Source organism: Mustela nigripes, chromosome 1 (assembly GCF_022355385.1).
Source record: "Mustela nigripes isolate SB6536 chromosome 1, MUSNIG.SB6536, whole genome shotgun sequence".
Taxonomy (NCBI): Eukaryota; Metazoa; Chordata; class Mammalia; order Carnivora; family Mustelidae; genus Mustela; species Mustela nigripes.
Genome location: NC_081557.1, coordinates 231,488,040 through 231,513,000, shown reverse-complemented (window position 1 = coordinate 231,513,000; position 24,961 = coordinate 231,488,040). Strand labels below are relative to the sequence as shown.

The following is a 24,961-nucleotide window of genomic DNA, read 5'->3' as shown; positions in this document are numbered from 1 at the left end:
AAAAAAAAAAAAAAAAAAAAAAAAAAAAAAGAAGAAGAAGAAGGAGGCAGCATAGGGTGTGATTTCTCAAGATTAGGGCAAAATAAATGAGCTTTGCTGAGCTTTTGTGCTGTAAAGATAGTGATTTTAATGAAGTAAGGGCATTAAAAGTATGAGTAGTAAATTTAAAGATTGAAAATGTAGGCAGTAGTAGAAAGAAGGACTTTTGTTAAGTTTATCCTTGCTAGAACTGCCTCTTTCATGCAGAGCAAAAAGAAGTATAGAATGAGAACTTCGAAGTTATCAAGGTCAAAGGGAGTGTTCTTTTTTCTTTTTTTAAAGATTTTATTTATTTATTTGACAGAGAGAAATCACAAGTACACTGAGAGGCAGGCAGAGAGAGAGAAGGAAGCAGGCTCCCTGCTGAGCAGAGAGCCCAATGCGGGACTCAATCCCAGGACCCTGAGATCATGACCTGAGCGGAAGGCAGCGGCTTAACCCACTGAGCCACCCAGGCGCCCCCAAAGGAAGTGTTCTTAAAGTAATCCACGCCTAGATTTTTTTTTTTTTTTCCATTCCAGATGGGAAAGAATTCACAGGCAGAATGAAAGTAAAGATATAAAGAAATAAAGAGGGCTAACTGATAGACCATAAACCAAAACACTCCAAAAGGGAAAAAGGAGGAATAGAGAAGGAAAACTTTATTTTAGAATAAAAGAGTATTAACCCTTCTTTTAAGACCTGGGAGGGAATGGAAAGATGAATTATGATAAAATATATTTTTGAATAAAGATCCGAATGTAAGGGTGTTTAGTAATGGAGAATAGATTTCAGTGTGTGTGTGAGACATCTTGCCAGATTTCACTTAGCATTACCCAGTCTACCCAAGCATTAAGTTTAGAGGGAATATGTCAAGAAAACAGAGACAATCTGCAAATAAATATGGCATTTAAACCATTGGGTTCTTTATTGTGTCTTAAAATGTCATTTCTTTATGTTAAATTGTGGGAGCTTTAACTATGAAATTACCTTCTTCTTGCTATTGTTTACTGCTTTGGGGATATCCCACTGCATTATGTGGAACTAGTAATGGTTTTGGAAGAGGACCCAATAAAATTGTGCAACTCCCTTTGTATACTTTCAGGTAAAATTATACGATCAGAATCAAGAGGGAGTTTTTTTGTTTGTTTGTTTGTTTTTGTTTTTTAAATAAACTCTTTGATTCTATTTAATTTGTTGGACTCTTCCTTCCTACCAAAGGGATCATGTCCTGTACTAAAAATCCTCTGCCTATGGACTAAACAATAACTTCTCAAAAAAACATGTATTTGTGTATTGTACAAACATCTCATCCATGGTATAGTATCCAGAATTTCAATTTTAGAATAGTCTTGCCAGGTAGACAGTCAAATCTCAAGGATAGAGACAATTCCTTTTTTATTATTTTTTTTAAGGATTGTATTTATCTATTTGTCAGAAAGAGAGTGAAAGAGTGAGCATGAGCAAGGGGAGCGGCACACAGAAGGAGAAGCAGGTTCCCTGATGAGCTGGGAACCAGATGCAGGGCTTGATCCCAGGATTCTGGGATCATGACCTGAGCCAAACGCTGGCATTAGCCAAATGAGCTACCCAGGCATCCCTAGGACAATTCCTTATGTACGTTTGAATCCTATCATTTAGAACATAGTCTAACACTTCAGAGAAGCTCAACATACACTACTAAAGCCACTATTCAAAGTCTCACTGTGTCCACCAGGAGCACACCATTAGGCAAATAAATTAAAATTTGTCAGCTTACTATGGCAGGAGGGAATGCACTTCAGGATCACCATGGAGTATGTCAAAAGGGTTTTAGAAAAGGGTGTTTACAGGATTTGGAGGACTAGGTAAGTCATATGAATATATTGAAGAACAGATCAAAGTTCCTTATGAAAAACAGCAAGGTTAGAACTTATACTTAAATAACCTCACAGATTACAGTTACATTAACAATGCTGGGGAATAATAAATTGATTATAAAAATGTTCAAATCCTTACTTTCTTCTTAAGCTTTGGCCATATCACTTTGGTAAGTGGGACATTAATAAACATGATAATTCAGGGCTTGAAAAGTATGCCTTGGAAGTTACTTTATTTTTACTGGTAGACTAGGTAAACAAGATATGGTGATGCAACATGGAGGCTTAAGTGGGTAGGAGAAGAATAAATGAAACAAGACGGGATTGGGAGGGAGACAAACCATAAGTGACTCTTAATCTCACAAAACAAACTGAGGGTTGCCGGGGGGAGGGGGTTTGGGAGAAGGGGGTGGGATTATGGACATTGGGGAGGGTATGTGATTTGGTGAGTGCTGTGAAGTGTGTAAACCTGGTGATTCACAGACCTGTACCCCTGGGGATAAAAATATATGTTTATAAAAAATAAAAAATTAAAAAAAAAAAAAGATATTGTCTAGGTAAACAAGATAGCCAGCTAGATACAAATCCAGGGGAGGAGGGAGGTCATCTTAGATCAGGCCATCCCAGATGAATGGTCCCCCAGTCAAGCTGGTGACTGACTGCAGACAAATGAGCAAACCCAACTGAGAGCAGAAGCAGTATCCAGATGAGTCCAACCCAAACTGCTGACTCCTAGAATTGTGCTCTAACTAAATGTTTATTGTTTTAAGTTACTAAGGTTTGTAATGGCTTTATGTCTCAAAAGCTAACTGACAAAGCGTCAATAAAGATGAGCCAGTTTGGGGAGTCTGTTCATCTCCATTCAAGCGAACAATCATTCATTAACTATGCTTAAGATGTATGTTCAATCCATGAGTTGAAGACTTTTTGTGACTAGCTGCTCACATTGGTTATCTCAAGGTTTGCTCAATCCTTCTGAACTACCCTGAAAAGACTACCCTTTTTTTAATGGATTAGAACCTTCAAATGATACCTTAAACTGAACTACCAGTGAAAAGCCAGTAAAGTAAAAAGAAGCCCTAGCCCTATTCCAGGACTTGTCCTTGCATTGGAAAAATGGAGTTGGGGAGATGAACTGAGTCTCCCACATAGTACAAACTCCATACAAATAAACAGTGCCCCCCCAAAAAAAAAGGAAATTTAGAACTGTCTAAGTCTAGCCTCAAAAATATGCTTGGCTATCTGTGTCCATATATATTTTTTTAAAGTTATGAGAAAACTCAAAAAAAGTAACTCAAAAACTTGTATTATAAATGAAAAATAATTTTGAGTAACTCAATGCAAGTACGGCAGCTTAATTACAAGCATGAGGTGTGTAACATTTTGGTAAACCAGTGGCCCTACTGAAGTTATAAAGGAGTGTTTTAAGTCTGTATTTTGCCATGGCTATAATTTAACAGTTTATAAGCAAAATTAATGTGTTGTGTTTCCCTTTGAAAAATACAGCACATTTTATTCAAAGTGGCTTGCTAGTCCTTTTTGTTGCTGCCAAAAAGACCTGGTAGACACTGACAAGGAAATGGAATATTGTGTGGGCCAAATTTCTGACATTCATTTCCTTCAGACATTAATTTAGTACAAAGAAGAATAATCTGCTGTTCACAAAGAAGAAAAAAAAACACCAACACATTTGAAGCCAAATCCTTTCACTTAAAGGTTATATGACTGAACATAATTTTCTCAGGAGGGAATTTTGTTGTTTGAAATGTCTAAGACAAGAATCATCAGAAGAGAGAGTTGGCTGAATCTTGTCTATTTTAGCTCTTTGGGTAGTTAGGGGCACCAGATAAAGGAGAAAATTCCATCTGTTTGGAATCAGAATCAATTTTTGACACAAGCTGTCAAAAAAAAAAAAAAAAAAAGGCAGAGGAAGAAGCTGAACTACCTCAGAGGAATATAACATTGCTAAGCCAGTTTGAAGGAAAATTAGAAATTATACCTGTATTTAATTAAATGTGGGCCAGAGGAGACAACCAGTTCAGGTCTTTGAAACAAAGTTAGAAATAAATAGACCTTAACCATCAAATATTATCAAAGTGTTTTTTGAAGGTGAATTACAAAGACAAAGGGAGAAAGAGATGTTGAATATTTTTATAATGTAATTTTTAAATCCAATCTATTAAAACTTCTTTCTTTAACTAAAATGTAGAGGTTGAATAAGACTAGAGGCATTTTGAATTAATAACAGAGGTGGTAACAAAGAGCTGTTATAAATTGCTGAGGAAAACTGAATGAAAGACCTAGATTACTTACATTAGAAAATTGTGTGTCTTTTGGGGTACCTGGATGGCTCAATGGGCTAAAGCCTCTGCCTTCAGCTCCAGGTCATGATCCCAGGGTCCTTGGATTAAGCCCCACATCGGGCTCTCTGCTCAGCGGGGAGCCTGGTTCCTCCTCTCTCTCTGCCTGCCTCTCTGCCTACTTATGATCTCCATCTGTCAAATAAATAAATAAAATCTTAAAAAAAAAGAAAATTATGTTTTTAATAGTTAAACAGCAAATCCTTATATAATATTGTCCAAAAAAGCAAAATAAATGTGACTTTATAAACAAACACTTTTGTTGAATATACACAAATACATATATGAGATATAGAATTCTGTTATATTAAACTCTTTTGCAATTTCCTTGATACCAGAACAAATGTTCTTATGTTTAAAAAAAGATCTAGTTATATAGATATTTTCTACAGAATTGGGACTTTAGAAGAATACATAACATTTTAATTTTAGGGGGTAAATAAAGTTCTATTCATTACAACCATTCTTTTACATCCAAAGTACAAAAGGGAGAGTACTGAAACATGTACCCTTGAGCTAAAGTAATTGGATTCAAATCTTCTGCCTGCCAATTTAGCCACATGTCTTGGGCCTTCTAAACCTTAACCAAGTGAAAAGATCTACCTTATCTCACAGGCTGGTTGCAAGAATTAAATGTGACGATATGGACATTGGGGAAGGTAAGTGCTTTGGTGAGTGCTGTGAAGTGTGTAAACCTGGTGATTCACACACAGACCTGTACCCCTGGGGATAAAAATATATGTTTATTAAAAAAAATGTTTAGCATAATGCCTTTTAAAAAAATAAAGCACTAATATATGATGATAAATACCATTTACTATTTATTCCAATGAAAACAATATGAGTTTCAAAAACCTCCTATCAATGGAGGAACTGTTATAATTCTGATTTATATAGTCATTTTAGAATAACAGAAAAAAAAAACCCTTCTGGGCATTTCAATCGACTTCTCAGATTCTCAATAGGACTGCCTTTGAAAGACATATAATTTGACAATGAAATTATATCTATTCCCTCAAATACAAAATATTTATTAAGCAGCTAATGTGTGCCAGGTACTCCCTAAGTACTAGTTATGCCACAAGGAACAAAACAGATAAACCTCTTATTCTCATAGAGTATATATTTTAGTGGGAGAAGATACATAAACCAGAAATTAGGTAAATACATATCATGTCAGATATTGATAAATACTGCAAATGTAAATAAAGCAGAAATGGGAAATAAAGGCAGCTGGGAGGGTGATTCTAGTTTAAAATAAAGTAAAATAAGATAAAATAATTAAGATAATCAATGAAAATAATTTAAAAATTTCAGAAAGACTAGAAAAGACATTTGAGCAAAAAATAGAAAAGGTGAGGAGAAGGTGGAGCAGTAAGCCATGAGATGGGGAAGTACTCCCCACATACACGATACACCAAGTAGACTGGATGTGGGTATAAAAGAAAAAGAGCAATAGAAAAGATTTCAAAGGTTTTGACCTAAGCAACTAGAAGAATGGTAGAAGGAGGATGTGAAAACATTGACGGATCATTATGTTTGGGATTAATACTAAATATTAGGCCTCGAGGTGAACATTAAATGGATTATTAAAGATCCAAGTGGAGATATTCGAAATGCATCCAAAATAAATGGAAAAGTCAGGGAAAATTTTAGGTTGAGAATAAAAATTTGAGAGAAACATATATAGCTAGATAGTTAAGTAGGTAGTTAGAAAAAATATTTTAAGTGATCCCTGTCTTTAAATATTTCATTTTTACCTTGTTTTTCATTGAAATCTTTCAAATTCTTGAAAACTCAAGACATATCTTTCAATTCTTTGGGAGCTTTCTGTGTCACAGAGTAGTCGGAATTAAGTTTTCCTCTTAGATATAGTATTTGCACATCTCTCTGTCATTACAATATTACTCTATATTATAATTAGCTTTTTATTTGGTCTTTTCACTCCAGTAGACGGAGAGTTCCCAAAAGGAAGAACTTACATCTCGATCCTCCTTGCAAGCCAGTGCCTAAAGAAGGTCTCTGATAGATAACTGGTATTCAATTCAAGACTGAATATAGTAGTATTTTACAAATAGAAAAAGATTTTCATGAGATTTAATCAGTTCAATATGCAAAACTGGTAAAAGGGGGCTCAACTTTGTACAATGGTAAAGGGTATGAAATCTTTTCTAAACAATATGAAATTCTACAGAATTTTGAGCAAGCGTTTTAGATTTTACAAGCCAATTCTTATGGTTTGGTTGAGGATGGACTGGAGGGAACACAAGGTAATAATTTACTTGGAGAGATAGCTGAAATTGCCAAAAGGATATGGACGCTGTGACACTGGGGATATAGTTCTATATCCCAGCAGAAAAGAATCTGCAGAACCATGTAGTTAGCCATTAAAGCATTTACTTTGGGAGATTTTAGAATGAGAAAAATTGGCCAGGGACTGATTTACATAAAATAATTTAAATGCTATGCAAAAATAAGTTTAAATAGAGCTCAAGGAATATAACAAAAAGAGTCTCCACAGATAGAAGAGAATGACCAAAAGAAAGTTTTAGCACAAAAGGAAGATAGTTTCAAGGAGAAAGAAGTGAACTAATTCTCAGACAGATGAAAACATAAAGACACAAATTATTGAAATTTGGGAATAAGTTGGTCACTGGAAGTCTTAGAAAGAAGATCTCCTTTTTTTTTTTTTTTTAAGATTTTATTTATTTATTTGAGAGAGAGACAGAAAAAGTGTGCAGGAGTAGTCGGTGAGAGGTCAGGGTAGAGGAAGAAGCAGACTTCACACTGAGCAGAGAGCCCCACACACAATTATCCAAGCCAAGACCCTGAGATCATGACCTGAGCCAAAGTCAAACACTTAATGTCCTGAACCACCCCGATGCTCCAAGAAAATTTCTATAGTAATAAATTGAGGGTGAATGGGAAGATTTAGAAAGAAAAAAAACAAACAAACAGAATTTGAATATGGCACACCATTACAATGACAAGGAAAAGAGAGATGGATGTGATATTAACTGAGGGAACGGGGCTTAATTAAAGTTTCTGGATTTTTTTTTTTTTTTTTTGGTCTATTTAATGATGGGAGCAATATGAGCAGGTGCATTTTCCAAAGGGATTGATCTGTCAGAATCATTTGATACTGTTTTGGATGCTATATTACATTCAGTGACAAAAATAAAAATGTTCATAATTATACTTTACCTGAATTTTGGGCTTCCTCTGGGAAATGAGTAACTCATTTCTGCCATTACCATATGTGGAGGAAACTTCAAAATTTGATGTTTCTGAAATAATTGTCTCTATGTCTCTGGGAATCTGGAATGATACTTGTTTGGATTAATGGGGCATCTGCTTTGTAGTTAATTCTATGTATTATTTTTCATGACTCCCTAGATAAAACCTGCATTTTTTATACTAAGGTGGTTAATAATGCAAGGAAATACTTCTTGGAACTTAAGAAAAGCAAATTTTATTTCAAATGTTTTAATACTCTGTAATCCATAAAATAGTTTCAAAACAAACTCTTTAGAAGTGTATAATCCATTAATCAGACTAATTAGTCTATTGTAGCCAAGGGCTATTCCAGAGCAATATCCGTCTAGCTGTGTGTGCAATCCCTGTAGCTACTTTGAGTACTTCTGATATAGTAGCTTAAACAAATCCCTTCTCACAAATATTTATGTATGTTCAGATGTTCTAAGAGTTTACAAAACAAAACAAAACAAAAAATCCCTCTGACTAGTCAAACTAAAATATAAAGCTAATGTAAATGCACTCCCCCAAATTATTAGTATGACAAAGGCTATTCTAATAATAAGACAACAGATAATCTCTTATCCTATATTTACATACAACATAGCCATTAAGGCTGAATAAACAATAAAATCAGGTCTGTGTTGTATATGAGTCTGTGTGCTAAAGTAAATAATAATTGTGATTTATAACATTCACCAGTTTCTAGGGAGTTGGTACTAGGAATGAGAGAATTCTTCCTTTTGCTGGAATTTAGTGGTGACCATGAATATGCAGGTTTTTAAGGAGATTTTGGAGTATAATAGATTTCTCTGTCTAACAAATCCAGGAAACAACTGAGTTTGCAGTGGGAGAATTTAAGGCAAAGTATATGGCTACTGAGAGAAATATTGACTATTGAATTGAGAAGGGGTCAAGAAGACAGGAAATTTTGATCCATAATGCAGCCATGAGAATTTGGATTGGCAATGCCACCTGGGAAATGGGAATCAAGATTCTGAGTACTTGGAAAATAGGAAGTGACAGAGGTCCATCTGCTGGCATATATGATACCATGACAGACTTTGGAATGGATAGAAAGTAGAACAGGTATGTAGATATACTCACACACTTTTTTAAAGATGTTATCTATCTATCTATCTATCTATCTATCTATCTATCTATTTATTTATTTGAAAGCAACAAAGTTAACCAGCAGGAAGAGGGATGGAGAGGGAGAAGCAGGTTCTCCTCTGAGCAGGGAGTCTGATGAGGGGCTTGATCCCAGGAGTCTGGGATCATGCATGACCTGAGCTGGAAGCAGATGCTTAACTGACTGAGCCACCCAGGTGCCCCAAAATACAATTTTTTGAAAGTGTGCACTTTATTCAATTTATACCATTTGAAGGCTGACAGTGAACAAGTCCTATAATTGTACTTCATTTTCAATTTATAAAGATGTGGCTTATTTGTCTCTTGCTCTGTTAATGAGACTATCATTAAGATGGAATCCAGGGCAAGTATGAAGTGAGTAAGTCATGGCTTCCCCCTGGGTTTTGCATTCTTTATTAGTGTACAGAGCATTGAAACAAATGTAAATAACACGTGCCTGAATTACAGGAGACTGACAATGATGCCCTGCTTCTTCTAGGCTTTATTTTGAAATTGTCTTTCCTATTTTTCCTATGTTAGATTTTCGAAATGAATATAAGTACTCTATAATTTTAGTTCACATATATTTTAGGTGTTCATATATATTTTTATTCATCTAAAATATCGTTTACCAGAGGAGCACCTGGGTGGCTCAGTGGGTTAAAGCCTCTGCCTTCAGCTCAGGTCATGATCCCAGGGTCCTTGGATCGAGCCCCGCATCGGGCTCTCTGCTCCGAGGGGAGTCTGCTTCCCTCTCTCTCTGCCTGCCTCTCTGCCTACTTGTGATCTCTCTGTCAAATAAATAAATAAAATCTTTAAAAAAAATAAAAAATAAATAAATGAATAAAATAAAATATCATTTACCAGAGCTCCTTTCTACCTGGTAGATGGGGTGTTGCCTTGTCACTGAATAAAGCCAACAGGATCTTTAAAATTTGTCTTGTACTTCCTATGTACTATGTCGAATTTTGTAATGATATTCACATTTCTTTTCATTAGACTCTATAGTCTATGAGGGATGTTTTTCTCTCTCTGGTATCTCATTAACAATCAAACCACCTATAACTATAATTACTACTTAATAAGTATTTATAGATTAAATGGACAAAGAATTATATTAAATACCCATAAATGAATTCTTTTGATAAGGAATTCTACTTTTCTATGATACCAAAAGAAAGTTTTGTCTTTCCTTAAAACTTATCTAAGCAAATATTTTATATGAAACATTTTACTATAACAAATCATGAAAAAAGTGTAAATATTAATGATAATAATACTTCATATCAATTGGGAATAAACTTTGTATCAGTCTCTGTATTATTATTCTCTACAACCCTATGACGTAAGTTCTATTTATGTCTTCATATCCAGGTGACATATGAGACATTTATTTATTTATTTTTAAGGATTTTATTTATTTATTTGCCAGAGAGAGAGAGCGAGCGAGCGAGCACAGGCAGGCAGAGTGGCAGCAGAGGCAGAGGGAGAAGCGGGCTCCCCACCGAGCATGTAGCCCAATGTGGGACTTGATCCCAGGACAGTGGGATCATGACCTGAGCCAAAGGCAGAGGCTTAACCAACTGAGCGACCCAGGCATCCCCATATGAGACATTTAAACAGACAAACTGCACAATACCACCTGACTAGTGACTGGCAGAAGAGATATATAATCCCTGGAAGTTTACTTCTGAATCATTCTAGCCCCTTGTGATTTTCCCCTAAGGAGTTCAAAATGTTTAATACGTAATGTTGTATTTATCCTAGAAAAGTGTGAAAATACTATTCATTAGCTCATGCGACAACTGTTTGTAGACCATGTGTTAAATGTACATGCTGTGTTACCCACTAGATATAAGCACCATCAAAAATAGATGGGCTCTGCCCCTGAAGTTGCCTGTCCAGGACCAGAGCCAGTGCAACATGATGACCAACATTGTTTGTTGGCTCTGGAAAAGCTAGCCCAAGTCCATCACTCAGTTCCATGATCTTGGGCTAATAAGTTAGCCTCGCCCTCCCTTGGTTTTCTCATTCACTAAAATGATCACTCTGTGGGATTAAGTGAGTTAATATAAAATGTCTAGTACAGAGAATTTCAGATAGCAAACACTGACTTCCCTTTGGTAGGAGGCTCAGTGCTAACCAATTTAGGTGCTCTCAAATAAAAGAGCGAAGTTGTATATGAGCATTGACTGAATAACCTATCCTGGTCTCAGGATAAAGGTGGCAAAGAGCAACATCTATGGGGTGAAAAACTAGTCCAGGAAAGCCAGCCTATGCCTGCCATGAGATAAAATGTGTTACTGTGACTATGACCATAAAAAAGAGAGCAAGATTTCAAATGAGAAAAGAATAAATTCTCTAGGGAATCCTTGAACAATAGATGACCTTAGACCAACACATTTCAGAAAGGTATTCAATCAAGAGTTGACCTTTCCCTTGAGTCCACACCAGTATGAAACTTTGAGGTTAAATAAAAAATGGAGAGATAAATGCAAGTAACATCCTGTTCTAAAACTCTCCAGATAATAGACCTTCCGTACCTGGTTATAGCTATATCAATTTATTTTCCTGTCTATTTCAGTTTTAAAGTTATTATATAAACCAAAAATAAGAGAACAAAAAGATACTATACAAAAACAAGAGAGTAAACAAGGCAAAAACTACAAAAAAAACTTTTATTCTTCATTTTCATATTGTTTCCATTATCTAAAGAAATCAAGATCTGTTGATTATGTGCTCTGTCCTGCCAAAAGATTTTTATCAGTTCAGCTGATATCCATAAACATACTGATGCCCATACTATCATTTTATAAAGATAAAGAAAAATTATATTTATGTTATTATAACCTATTATAAAATAAAAACTAATTCTATAGAAACTCATTATACAAAGGATACCAATTCACTCATAACCTGGCTATTCCAAGATTGTTGGAAGAATTGTCAAATGTGTACATAGTAACTGAAACATATTTCCTGACATTTATGTTTCTCTATGACTTTAGAAAAATTGTTAACTTAGGTCCAAGTCAGAAACTCCTTTTTAAACACTTAAGTTTAGGCACATGGATAATATTCAGATTATTTAATAATCAGTACTGTGATATAAATATGTGAGTCAAAATATATGTGATAATTATAAAATATCCTCTTTTGTTATTGAAGTCATTTAAATTGTGTATTTAAAAAGTATTTAACATGTGACTTAACTTGTAGCACAAATTAATCAGTTAATTCTAATAATTTCTAATCATTATCAATTTATAGAAGTTGTATGTGACCTTTTGCTGTGATAGAGCTATTACTATGCAGTGATATAAGGAGCCATATTAATCCTTTCCGAGACTTCTCCATGAAATGACATCATTAGTGAGTGAGTATTTGGTAGCAGACTGAAGTCACTGCCTCCCATCTTATCCTCTTATTTCTGTCCATTCTGTCCTTCCTGTCTCATGACAGATTTTCTCCACCATCTGTCATGACTTTATTATCTGGACACAGGTCACACTTGTCCTAAGCGTGAAGTGAACTCAGACCACATGCGGTAGTAGGGTGAGTACTAGAGTGAGGTACATGGAAATATACTGAGCTAGTTCCTGGATCCAGGAGTTTGACTCTTTTTAGCCTGATTCTATTAAGGGAGTGTTAAATGGCTATGCTCCTTGCATAGACCATTCAGTAAACAATTGGTTAAACACAGAGGGACAGCTGTTGGCTGAGGTCCCCTATTAAACCAGAGTAAAAAAAGAGGAAAGAAACCAAAGAAAGTTTAAGCAGTGATTACTGACAGATTGTCAACTCTCAAAAGCTGTTTTAAGCTAATTGTTCCAGGACACATAGAAGACCCAGCAGGGGAAGGGCAGCTAGGGAGTTGGCAAGAGTCTCCTTGGCCTTGTAGGAAGATGGGGTCATAGTGTCATACCATCAAGACATGTTGAGGTGTGTACCCTGAAATAGGTTAAATGGACAGTTTCCCTCCCTAAAGACTTTATCACAAGGAGCCAACATGGCCCTCTTTTCCCATGCCAACCACCATAAATGGATTGTTTCAAAACACAAAGAATTGCAAACCTTTCTAAGGAATGGATAATGTCCACACAACAGATTTCTAACATTCTTCAGTTCTTTGAAATCAGGGCCTGATCTCAGACAGGATTAGGCATTTCTTTGTGTGTATGTGTATTTGTAGGGCTGGGGAGGGATGCACAATAAGTCTTCCTCAGCTCTGTAGAACAGCTTCTTTCCTCATCCAAGACCTTCTAAACTCTAAATTTAGAAACTTGTCCTATGCATCTGAAATAATTAAAATATCTGTATCAACCTTACTCTACCTGCAACAGACATACACGCCAAAACCTGTGCTCCATTTTCCAAACTTGAACTGCAGAGAGGTTCTGTATGTTAGATAGATCATATATACTAGAATGTGTATTATTAAATAATTTTACCACTCATTGTGCTTACTATTATACTATTCACCAACTATGACACATGTACAGTAGCTCAGTATTTTAATACTCACTGCACTTGTGGCTGTGCAAATTGACTCTCCCATAGACCTCATATTAATTCTATTTTGTTTGGCTTATGTTCAGGGCTCCCTATTTGTTTCAGTCTCAGAATAATACTAAAGTAGTTGTTAAAAGTTATGTCTCTGTTGGTAGTTTGGCCCATTACTGCCATATACTTTGTAATTAAAGATGATGCTATTAAAGATGCTTGATATTTCCTGCCTTGTACTTGCTTCATCAGCAGAATACATGTTTGACCTAACTATAATAATTCTATCCTTGCTAAATTGTGTTTCAAATAATTGAAAACATATGTGTCTAAGAGGTGACAAGAATTAACTTTATTCTCCAGAAACATCTTAATTTAATTGCTTTTAAGACCCTTTTCTCATTGGACATATTAAGTTATTTTACGTAATTGCTGTTACAGAGATTCAGCTTCCTTTTAGTATATATTGATAGATTTTCATGTTTCCTCTATATGACATCTTTTATCACTGTTATCTGTATCATCATTTATCATTGAAAATTGAAGAAATAAAACTCTGTTTTGGAATTTGTAGAAGTTAAATATTAACTATGGTTTATAGTTGTGTTAGGAGATATGAAAAAGACATAAAAAGCATAGAATTTCAAAATGTTAATTCTAGTTTAGTAGCTTAAATGAATTTTATTGAGAATAAACATGTTTATAAATTATATATATATGTATATGTATATGTATATATAGGTGTGTATGTGTATGTGTGTGTGTGTATACACCAAACACATATATGTTTGCATGAAAGATGGCTTTTAAATATTAGACTTAGAAGTTAAATATTAGGCTTGTGATTAAAGACTATTTGAAATTTGTGAGAAGTTTCACCGTAGGAAACCACTGAATAAAATACTGTGTGTACATGTCTGTTTTAAAGTTCAAAGTTAAACTGGCTTAACTCTGTAAATATATGTCTGAGATTTGTTGATGAAAAACATGCTGATCCTAGTAAGAAATGCTTTCTAAAATTTCCTAACTATGTTAACTAGTGAATGAGTGAAATGAGGGTATTAATATGGCCTTTCCAACAACATGAAGTTTTGATTTTATCCTGAGGGAAATGTGGGGTCATCGATGGGTTTTGATTCTCACATCATTCATATCTCTGCCAAATGTCATTTCCTCAGAGACCTCTTCCCTGACCACATGATCTCAAAAGAAAAATCCTGTAGTTCATCTACTTGTCCTCCTTTGTTTTCCTTCATAGCACCGTTACTGCCTACCATTAATTGTTTTTATCTATGTTTTATACCTGCTTGCTTAATATCTAACTTTTCCACTTTCCCATTAGAATTTAATCTTCATATCACCAAGAAATTTATTTTCTTATTTTTGTTGTTATTATTATTCATTCCTATATTCCCAGAGCCTATAGCAGTCACTGGAAAATAAACATTTTTGAAGGAATAGATACTAGTATAATGAAAACATGAATTAATTATGATAAGTAACAGTTCATCTATCTAAAAAGCACACAGGCAACATCACCTAAAGTAGATAAAACCTGAAGGATAGATGCATAGTCACAAAACAGTCTACAATACAACAGGTATAGTTTTATTCTCTAATGTAAATGCTTTATGAGTATTGAGGGAGACCTTTGCCTTTTTCATAGGACTTATTTACTTCTAATGACATGTTAATCTGATTTATTTGGTGTTCTTATTTCTAGGCCTACATGAAGTTAGAAAAGCAGAGTATCAGTAAAACAGAAATATGGTCCACTTTGCAGACAGAACAAGATTTTTGAAACTCCAATTAGATTACATTGCTCCCTGCACAGAGTCGAATGGTGTCCCAGCAAACTTCATATTCTCCTAGAACTGTGAATATGATCTTACTTGAAAATGGGATGTTTGCAGATATATTCAGTTTAAGATAAGGTCATACTGGATTAGGGTGGCCCATAAATCCAATAACTGGTATCCTGATAACAAGAAAGGTTTAGAGCCAGATACACAGAGGGAGTCATGTGAAGACAAGGAGAAATAGAAGTGATGTGTCACAAGCTGAGAAATGACGAGGATTGGAAGCAACTACCAGAAGTTAGGAGGTTATAAGGACAGATATTATTCAGAGGGAATATGGCTCTGCTGATAACTAGACTTCAGATTTCTAGCATCCAGAGCAACGAGAGAATATATTTCTGTTGTTTTAAGTTATTTAGTTTGTGGTTATTACAACAGCTTTAGGAAGCTTATGTAGTTCATTGTTTAAAATGTTTCAGAAGCTTATGATTATATTGGCAACAGTACTGAACAGTACAACATATCACGTGTGCTCAGTAAGTATTTGAAGAACACACAAAAAAAAAAAACTCACAAAACTACAGGAATTGGTAGATATATTAAGATGTGCATCAAGTCAGCAACAGAGATCCAGGGGTCTTGAGAGAAGGAGGTTCAAATTGCTTTCAATGTCTGTGTTCCTGAGATATATCAGTTAGGATCCATTTGATTTTGGTTACAGAATACCAGACCAAGGTGATCTTTAAATGTGAGTCATGGGCGCCTGGGTGGCTCAGTGGGTTAAGCCGCTGCCTTCGGCTCGGGTCATGATCTCAGGGTCCTGGGATCGAGTCCCGCATCGGGCTCTCTGCTTGGCAGGGAGCCTGCTTCCCTCTCTCTCTCTCTGCCTGCCTCTCTGTCTACTTGTGATTTCTCTCTGTCAAATAAATAAATAAAATCTTTAAAAAAAAAAAATAAAAAAATAAATGTGAGTCATATTTATTACAATAGAAAAATTTCCCATAGTATAGTATTTCCATTATTGGTTGTTCTAGTGACTCAGAGGTATCAGAGTCCTGCTCAAATTCTGTAAAATTTCATGGGCTTTTACCCTCATTGAAAAGGGACGTAGTAATTTTAAGTATTATGTCTTCATTCAAGATGTCAAGAAGGTGAATTCTAGGCTTGCATTTGTGTGAATGAGTGCGTGTGTGTGTGTGTGTGTGTGTGTGTGTGTGTTAAGTTGAAGAGAAATATTCTATAATCCATCTAGAACCATTTCTTACTCAAATCTCTTTGGCAAGAATTTTATCACATACTTACGCCTTAACCAATTATTGGAAATGAGAATAAGATTATGAAGTTTGTGTTGTATCCACAAAGACTCACTAAATGGGGCTAGACAGGTACTTGGATTCTTCTGAAGGATAGTTTCACCTGGGTATTGGTAAAGAGATTGGATTCTGTTAGCAAGAGAGATTTGGTTGTGGCTATTAAATAGCCACTTAAGTCCCCAAACTAATTTTGTGGAGTTTATGGAAGACACAGAGAACATAGTAATATACAAATGTTTTCATAATATGATAATGTATATCATTCTCAGTTTATTCATAATTCTTATTAAAACAATGAAACTCCTCCCAGAAAATTAATCAGAATTTTTGACTTCTGGAATACAGACTTTCACTTCAAGATCTTTTTTTGTACAATAATAAGAGAGAACAACATAAGACACAGTGTACTTATCCTTATGTAAGTAAGCCTACTGAGTGACCGGGGTTTTTTATTTTATTTTATATATGTAGTTTTTACTTCATTTCAGAAAGCTGGCCAACACATAATAGATATTTATTCCAACATCAATGTAGTTTTCTTTTTCTCAAAGGCCTGTGATTAAAATATTTATAGATTATTTCACCAAATATATAGGATTATATTTTAGCTTTAACAGCAATGTTCTTTAATGATTTTGACCTCATAACTATTAACAGGATTAGAGAGGTACTCAAATAAAATTGGATTGGAAAACATCAGATTATAAATTCACTAAGTTAAAAAAATAGAATAAAATCATGAGCTCAAAGCTATGCTAGGACAATGTGCTTATATGAATGTAACAGTTCAACATCTGAATCATTGCGCTGGTCCTTGTCATTGCCAATAGGATAAGATCTCTGTTTTCTAGGAGCACCTGGTTAGCATAGTCAGTTAGGCATCTGACTCCTGATTTCAGCTCAGGACATGATCTCATGGGTCATGAGATTGAGACCCATGCGGCACTCCCAGGTCAGTGGAAAATCTGCTGCAGATTTCCCCACTCCACGCCCCTCCCCCAAATTGCTCACTCTCTCTTTTTCTCAAAACAAAAACAAAAACAAAAACAAAAACAAATAAATAAATCTTTAAAAAGCAAGAATATCTGTTTCCTAAAGTTGTTAAGTCCAGAGATGTTGCAAAGTATGTTTTCCAAAGCCTTGGAATTCCTTGGAGTTCTCTAAAATTAGAATAAAATTAGGGAGTCAATAAAATAGGGCTCTAGAGAATCTCCAAACTCCATTCACTAAGGCAAATCAGATTTTTTTGGCTTATACCCAGTAACATGTAAGAGTTTAAAAAGAAGGAAGGAAGGAAGGAAGGAGGAAAGTTGAGTGGAAATCAGGGAGAGGTCGAGGTGGTTTTTGTTGTTATTTGTTTTGTTTCTTTGTTTGTTTGCTTGCTTTTTAAGAATAAGGACTTTTGTGACAAATAGCTAAGTATTGGTTAGCAAAACATATCTATCTATCATCTATCTATCTATACACACACATATATAGATATAGATACAATATAGCTGCGGAGTATTTTTATAAGTATATTCTCCTAAAATAGAGATTTGGACACAGAAATTTTATTGGGAAGTAATCTTTGGAATAACACTTTAAAGAAGTGAGGGAAGCAGAATTGGGCAGACAAAGGTTGAAGGGCAATGCACTTACAACAAATGCCCCAGCAAATCCCTGGAGAAGCTTTAGAGCTGAGATGGTTCTTTGAAAGTGTCTCATTGAGGCAAAGGGCTAGGGTTAGTTCTTCTAGCTCCGCTCATCCTTTGATGCTGGCTGCTCCTGTGCAGGTGCCCTAACCTTGGGTGAGGAGGCAGCTCCTTAAATGGAGAGAAAGCCTCTGGTCAGCAACAATGACCCAGGCAGCTGGGGGGAAGGAGTGTCTTGGTCCTAAAGTTGGAATTAGGTTGTGTGTGTTGGGGGTGTGTATGTGTGCATCACAGCATTCACTTCATCTGTTATTAGACTTAATTACAGGCTCAGAAAATAGAACAGGCTATTTCACTATCCCACCTCCATACACGTGCATATTTGCACATGGTTACATTCTTTCTTCTCTTTGCTTTTCCCTGGTAGACCTAGCTGAGAAACTGGAGGTTTACTACCTGAGATGGAGTTGAATGGTAATTGCAAAAACAGGGAAAGGAGAAAAGAGTAATTAAAATCTCAGTCATGGGGCGCCTGGATGGCTTAGTGGGTTAAAGCCTCTGCCTTCAGCCCAGGTCACAATCTGGGATCGAGCCCCACATCAAGCTCTCTGTTCAGCGGGGAGCCTGCTTCCTCCTCTATCTCTGCCTGCCTCTCTGCCAGCTTGTGATCTCTGTCTGCCATATAAATAAATAAAATATTTTAAAAAAATAAATAAAAGTCTCAGTCATGGGCTAGGCAAAATAGGTGTTTTTTTTTTTTTTTTCCTGTTTTTGCATTTCTACAAGTTTCTTAAACATATTTTCTTAAGGAGCAAACAATATCTGCAAGCCTGCCTGGAGTTCCTTCAGCAATTCTTTGAAACACCTGATTTCACAGACAAGCTACTTGTATTAAAACATTAAAACATTTCCTTTGATTTCCATCTTGGCTCTTAACACAGAAGAGAATTCAAAGTAGCTGATATAATTCTACCAACATAGGTCTAATAATGCCAATTTAAATATTGAGTCACACAAATAAAGGGTTTTCAGATTAAAATACAAGAGGCCCAGTTAAGTTTGAAATTCAGATAAATAACAAGCATTTTTTTTTATTATAAGTATGTCCCATGAGATATTTGGGACATATATCTATTTACCTATTTCAAAATGGTATTTATTTTTACCAAAAATTCAAATTTAAACAGCATGCTATATGCTTATTTGCTAAACCTGGCAGCACTACACAATTAGGAAGTAATACAGGCTCAATGGACCTGGCTTGCAGTTTAAAATCAAGCAGAAAAACCTACAGAGAAAGAGGTCTTTACTTTATAATTGAATTATTGCCTAAGCCACATCTATTATTTAAGAAATGCTGTACCTGAATATTGAACTGTTGTAGCCCATGTTTTGAAGCTTGAACTAGTTAAGAGCTTCTGGCCATGCTGTCTATAATAAATATATGCCCCAGCAGTCCTTATTAACTTCTTAGTCCATTCAGACTACTACAACAAAGTACTCTAGACTGGGTGGCTTATAAACAATTGAAATGTATGCCTTATATTTCTAGAGTTTAGATGTCTGAGATTAGGGAATCAGTATGGTCAGGTTCTCATAAGAGTCTTTTTCAGGTTATTGTTTTTGTTTTGTTTTTAGACTCCTCTATGTAACCACAAGGTGGAAAAAGAACAAGAGTTCTCCCTGGGATCCTTTTTATAATCCTATTCATGAGGGATTCACTCTGCAAAGGTCCAACTCATAGTACCATTACACTGGGGATTCGACCTATGAATTTTGGAAGGACATAAGCATTTAGTCCATTGCACTTAGGCCCCCAGAATTTATTTTTATTTTTTTAAAGATTTTATTTTTTTTTAAGATTTTATTTCTTTGACAGAAATCATAAGTAGGCATAGAGGCAGGCAGAGAGAGGAGGAAGCAGGCTCCCTACTGAGCAGAGAGCCCAATGTGGGGCTCCATCCCAGGACCCTGGGATCATGACCTGTGCTGAAGGCAGAGACTTTAACCCACTGAGCCACCCAGGTGCCCCAGGCCCCCCAAATTTATAACTAACACTCTCTTCGTCCTTCAGTGATGCTTCTTGCCCTGGCTCCTCGCAGTGTCCTCTCTGCCTTTGCTGAGTCTCCCAACCCTGCAAGTTGCCTGAGGTCCTCATCTTTGCTTAAAATTCCACATATACCTCTGTATGGCTCACAATCTTGTCTGCACATTGGAATTACCTGGTGAGCTTTAGGACATTATTGATGCTTTTGTCCCTTCCTCAATAATTCTGATATAGGTGGTTTGGAATGCCTCCAGCTATCCCTAATGTACAGCCAAAACTGAGGTTGTCCCAATGATAGAGATGTTGCTAGTCTAGGGAACTACCGCTCTATAGCAATAGATACTCAGCTGAAAGGAAAGGCATATCAACATACTAGGTAACTTAAAATACCTTTTCTACACCTCAATTCAATTGTAAAAACCTCATTATCTTAGTTTGTACATAGTACCAAAGTGAAAATGCATCATCTTCCACCAAAGCCCAAGGTTCAGGTCAAATACCTAAACTCATCTAAAGCCTATTTTTCCCCCAAAAAATTCATCAGTATGACCACATAGGAAAACAATCACATTATTTGCACTTTTATTGTTTTAAGTGTTGGAATCATAGAGATGCCTTAACAAATATCATTCCTTTTTCCCTCCACAGGTTCCAAATAATTTGAGGAATAACACAAAGAAAACAACTCAGGAACAAAATATTTTTGACAAATATCATGTTAAAGGACCTGAATTTACTTCTTCTACTTGGTCCATGCCTGGTGGGTAAATCACCCTAACTCTCAATTACTAAGTTGGTACATTAACTTCGCATATTAAAAACTGAATTAAAAGTCAGTTTTAATTAGGATATTGATTGATGCACATCCAAGATAATCAAATCCGATCACCAGAGTAATAGTCTGAGTAAAAAAGTTAGTTGGGTGATCTATACATATGCTATGCTCTGCTATGCTCTGCTATGCTATGCTATACTATACTATACTATACCATAATATACTACACGATACTAATGCATTTCTAATCAATCTTGGACAACTTAATGGATCCATCTCCACATTAATCCTATAAATGTCAAATTAACTAGAGCAATTTAACCTGAAGTAGTCTGCTTACTGCCTTATTCACCATATTAAATAATTTTAAGTTTCTCTAAGGAGTGGGATTATTTAACTTTACTTCTGGCACCTTGACTAGATTGATGACAGTAAATATCAGTCGGATTAATTGTAATGCTATATGACAAATGCCACCACCAAGTCAGAGACATAAGGATACCTCTATAATTTCATATATTATGGAAAAAATCTAAGAGAAATAATAGAGGAGCCTTCTCAAGAACATGTACCATCTTATGTAAATGAAGAAGGAACAAAAGATAATGTTTACTCCTTTAGATGATATCAAGTAGTTGGTAGCCCTGGAGATAGACCAGTGCATATATGAGGCTCTGCTGTGAGGTAGGGCTACAGCCCACTTACGAAGTATCTGATAACCATTCTAAGGGACCTTTGTGTTCCTCAAGCAAATGATTCATAAATAGTGATTTCCAAAAGGAAAAATGTATGCATGCTTATTTTTATTGCACTGGTAGACTTCTATGTAACCCCAAAATTTCACTGCCTAAACTTGATCCTGCTCTGATTGATAGCTACATTTAAAGCCACAGATTTAGTAACCAAACTCTCCTCTCCTTAATCTTTGATCTGTTCATCTGAAAGCAACCCGGATTTGAAAAAAAAAATTAAAAAAATTGCTTCTTGTTAGGAGCTTTAGATCTTTCTTTTACTTTCTTAAAGTAAAATAATAATAATAGTAATAATTATAAACAATAAAAATTCTTATGACATATCTAAAAGCTGGCTAGACAAATTAAGCAGAAAGACTGTAGAGTTTGAGTAGAAAACTAGCTCTGCCTGTATCTGATTTACTTCACCTCTTTGTGTATCAATTTCTTCACCTGCAAAATGGGGCTATAATAGTTACTTACCTCATAGACCTTGGAAGAATACATGAGTTAATCTATGGTAAGTACTTCATTTGGGTACTGGCAGAGAATAAAGGGTATCTGCTGATAATGGCAGTGGCATTTTCTATAGACTTTCTACTTACAATAAGCTTATTCTAATATTTACTTACATTTCCAATACAATGGGCTCTGTACAACTCAATATTTGTGTACTTAACTTTGGATCTAATAATCTCCTGTTTTGTTAGAAATTAAAACTATGACTTTATACTCTATTTGCAAAAGTATTTGATAACAGAAGCCCATTTAGCTGAAGTCGAGAAAGGAAAGGTTGTTCATCTAGGAAAAAATAGTACTTTTCTACATTCAGAAGCAATTTATATTCAGGAAACGTTTGGTTCATGGTAGGCTAAGTCAGATGTTATGTTCAAAGCATGATAAGGATTGGATTTGTTTAGCAGCCTCCCTTGGCCTGCCATGTAGAAACCTCATAGTATTGAATGCATATGATTAGTTGAGAATTGGAACAAAAACATTCTCTCAAAAAATAATTGTAAATTCTATGAGCTTTACTTATAGATATTTTGTGCCTAGTGCAGGGAATCTTAAAAAGAATATTTATGTCACATGGCATTATGTATAATTTTTGTGAGAGTGATATGATTCTCAAACATTATTTTTTACTTGAATTGCCACCAAATTCAATGTAAAAGTACCTTATATATATAAATTAACACAATTAATTATGTAGCTATATTTATGACAGACAAAAATGTACAGAGATTGGTTATTTATAAAACATCAGCCTTTTTAAAAAAATATTTTTAATTTATATATTTGACAGACAGAGATCACAAGTAGGCAGAGAAGCAGGCAGAGAGAGAGGAGAAAGCAGGCTCCCTGCAGAGCAGAATGCCCAATGTAGGGCTCGATTCCAGGACCCAGAGATCATGACCTGAGCTGAAGGCAGAGGCTTTAACCCACTGAGCCACCCAGGCACCTGAAACATCAGGCTTTTAACCTTCTTATGTTACTTCTAGATTCTTTTTTTAAAGATTTTATTTATTTACTTGACAAAGACCCAGTGAGAGAGGGAACACAAGCAAGGGGAGCAGGAGAGGGAGAAGCAGGCTTCTTGCCTTGCAAGGAGCCTGATGCAAGGCTCATCCCAAGACCCTGAGATCATGCCCTGAGCTGAAGGCAGATGCTTAACAACTGAGCCACCCATCTACCCCACTTCTAGATTTCTTTAAAGAGAAGAAAAATTAACCTGTATATTTAAAGAAATAATTGATTGAGATTTATTAATTGAGTAAAATGGAAGTATTAATTATTTTCCCATTTCACTTGTATTTTTCAACATTACTATTATTAATGAGTGTACTTTTGGTGTAAGAAATGTGTGTGTGTGTGTTTTTTTTTTTAATTCAGATGAACTTGTGTTTGGAGATCAGAAAACTTGTCTAAATGTTATGAATAATTCACATTGGGAGTTGTACTTTAATATCCATTGTTTGTATCTCTGAATTTAGAATGGATCTAGAGGATTCAATGATATTATTTAAATTATGCTTGAAAGTATTATATGTAAATTAAGGACTGCAAACTTTAAAGTTATTACTACACTCTAGTTTTTTTTTAATAACAATTTTGTGCTAATACCATGTCAGAATAAATATAGTCTTCAAAGAAGACAGCACTTGGATCTGTTTTTCTCATAAACATATTTTATATTTTGAGAAAAGAAATTCATTTACTGACACAAACATGAGCCAACAGAAAATTATTATGAGTATTTTCATTTTCAATAAATATCACTTTAGGCTAATGCAGATTTTGCAAAATTCTAGAGTGTAACAGTTCTTGAGTGTAAAAACAAAAGATACATGGTTTGAGAAGAAAAGCAGAAGTAGAAACATAGGATACTTTAAAATAGTTTCTTTGAATTCCAAACATAGTAACTATCTTTCCTTTTTTTGAAAGTCATGCCTTACTTTTTTAAAATTTAATTTGTATTTAATTTCAGCATAACAGTATTCATTATTTTTTCACCACACCCAGTGCTCCATGCAATCCGTGCCCTCTATAATACCCACCACCTGGGTACATCATTGCTCCATGCAATCCGTGCCCTCTATAATACCCACCACCTGGGTACATCATGCCTTTCTTATTCTTATTCTTCTAGGCATATTCTTATTAAGCTCATTATTATCCTTTCATATATGATTTGCTAACTAACATAATCTTATGTTTGAAAACCTGTCACAAACAAGTGACTTTCCCTCTGCACTCAGAAATATTTCTCAAGAATCTCTGGTGAATTACATCTAAGTTTCAGACATCCGCTTGCCAAATACCATCTGTTTTGACATATAAAATTCTCTAGAAACCCTGAGAAGGAGGTAATGAAGGAATCCGACTTGTTTTTTATAATCTTTTATGGTAGTTTTTTTTTTCATCTGACTTAAAAAAAGAAATTGTTATCCTTTGAAAAGAGACAGACAGTTTGGGAAGATAATGTACAGTGCTTTGACCATTCCACCCATATACCTAATCCTTTATTCCTACAGATATTTCTAACCAGCTTTGGATTTCCTTAAGGGAGACACCAAGCTCTATAATTTTCTCCTTTTACTATTTCTCATATTCTTCTTAATTTTTCAAATCATTATGAGATTCTAAAGCACTTTCTTCACTTTATTTTACAGTTTGTTTATAACAATGACACGGATGTCCTGTTGCAATCCAGAAGAAAGCTGGAATAATTTAACAAAAATTAAGATGGCAGATGATGAGAAATATTAATACTATGCTCTTCTACTGGGAGGTTATAACACAACTGAGCCTATGAACAATTCTGGTTTTATTTATTTTTTTTAATATAATTTTTTATTTTTTATAAACATCTATTTTTATCCCCAGGGGTACAGGTCTGTGAATCACCAGGTTTACACACTTCACAGCACTCACCAAAGCACATACCCTCCCCAATGTCCATAATCCCACCCTCTTCTCCCAAACCCCAACCCCCCAGCAACCCTCAGTTTGTTTTGTGAGATTAAGAGTCACTT

General features: G+C 35.2%; 1 protein-coding gene across 1 annotated transcript in view; it reads left to right on the top strand.

Annotated features, from left to right (window-relative positions):
- Positions 1-1,809: 1,809 nt before the first annotated feature.
- Positions 1,810-24,961, top strand: part of LOC132000141 (serpin B6-like) — a 75,164-nt gene continuing 52,012 nt past the window's right edge. Inside the window, 1 exon segment of the mRNA XM_059373703.1 lies at positions 1,810-1,865. Coding sequence (XP_059229686.1) covers positions 1,810-1,865 — 56 coding nt within the window.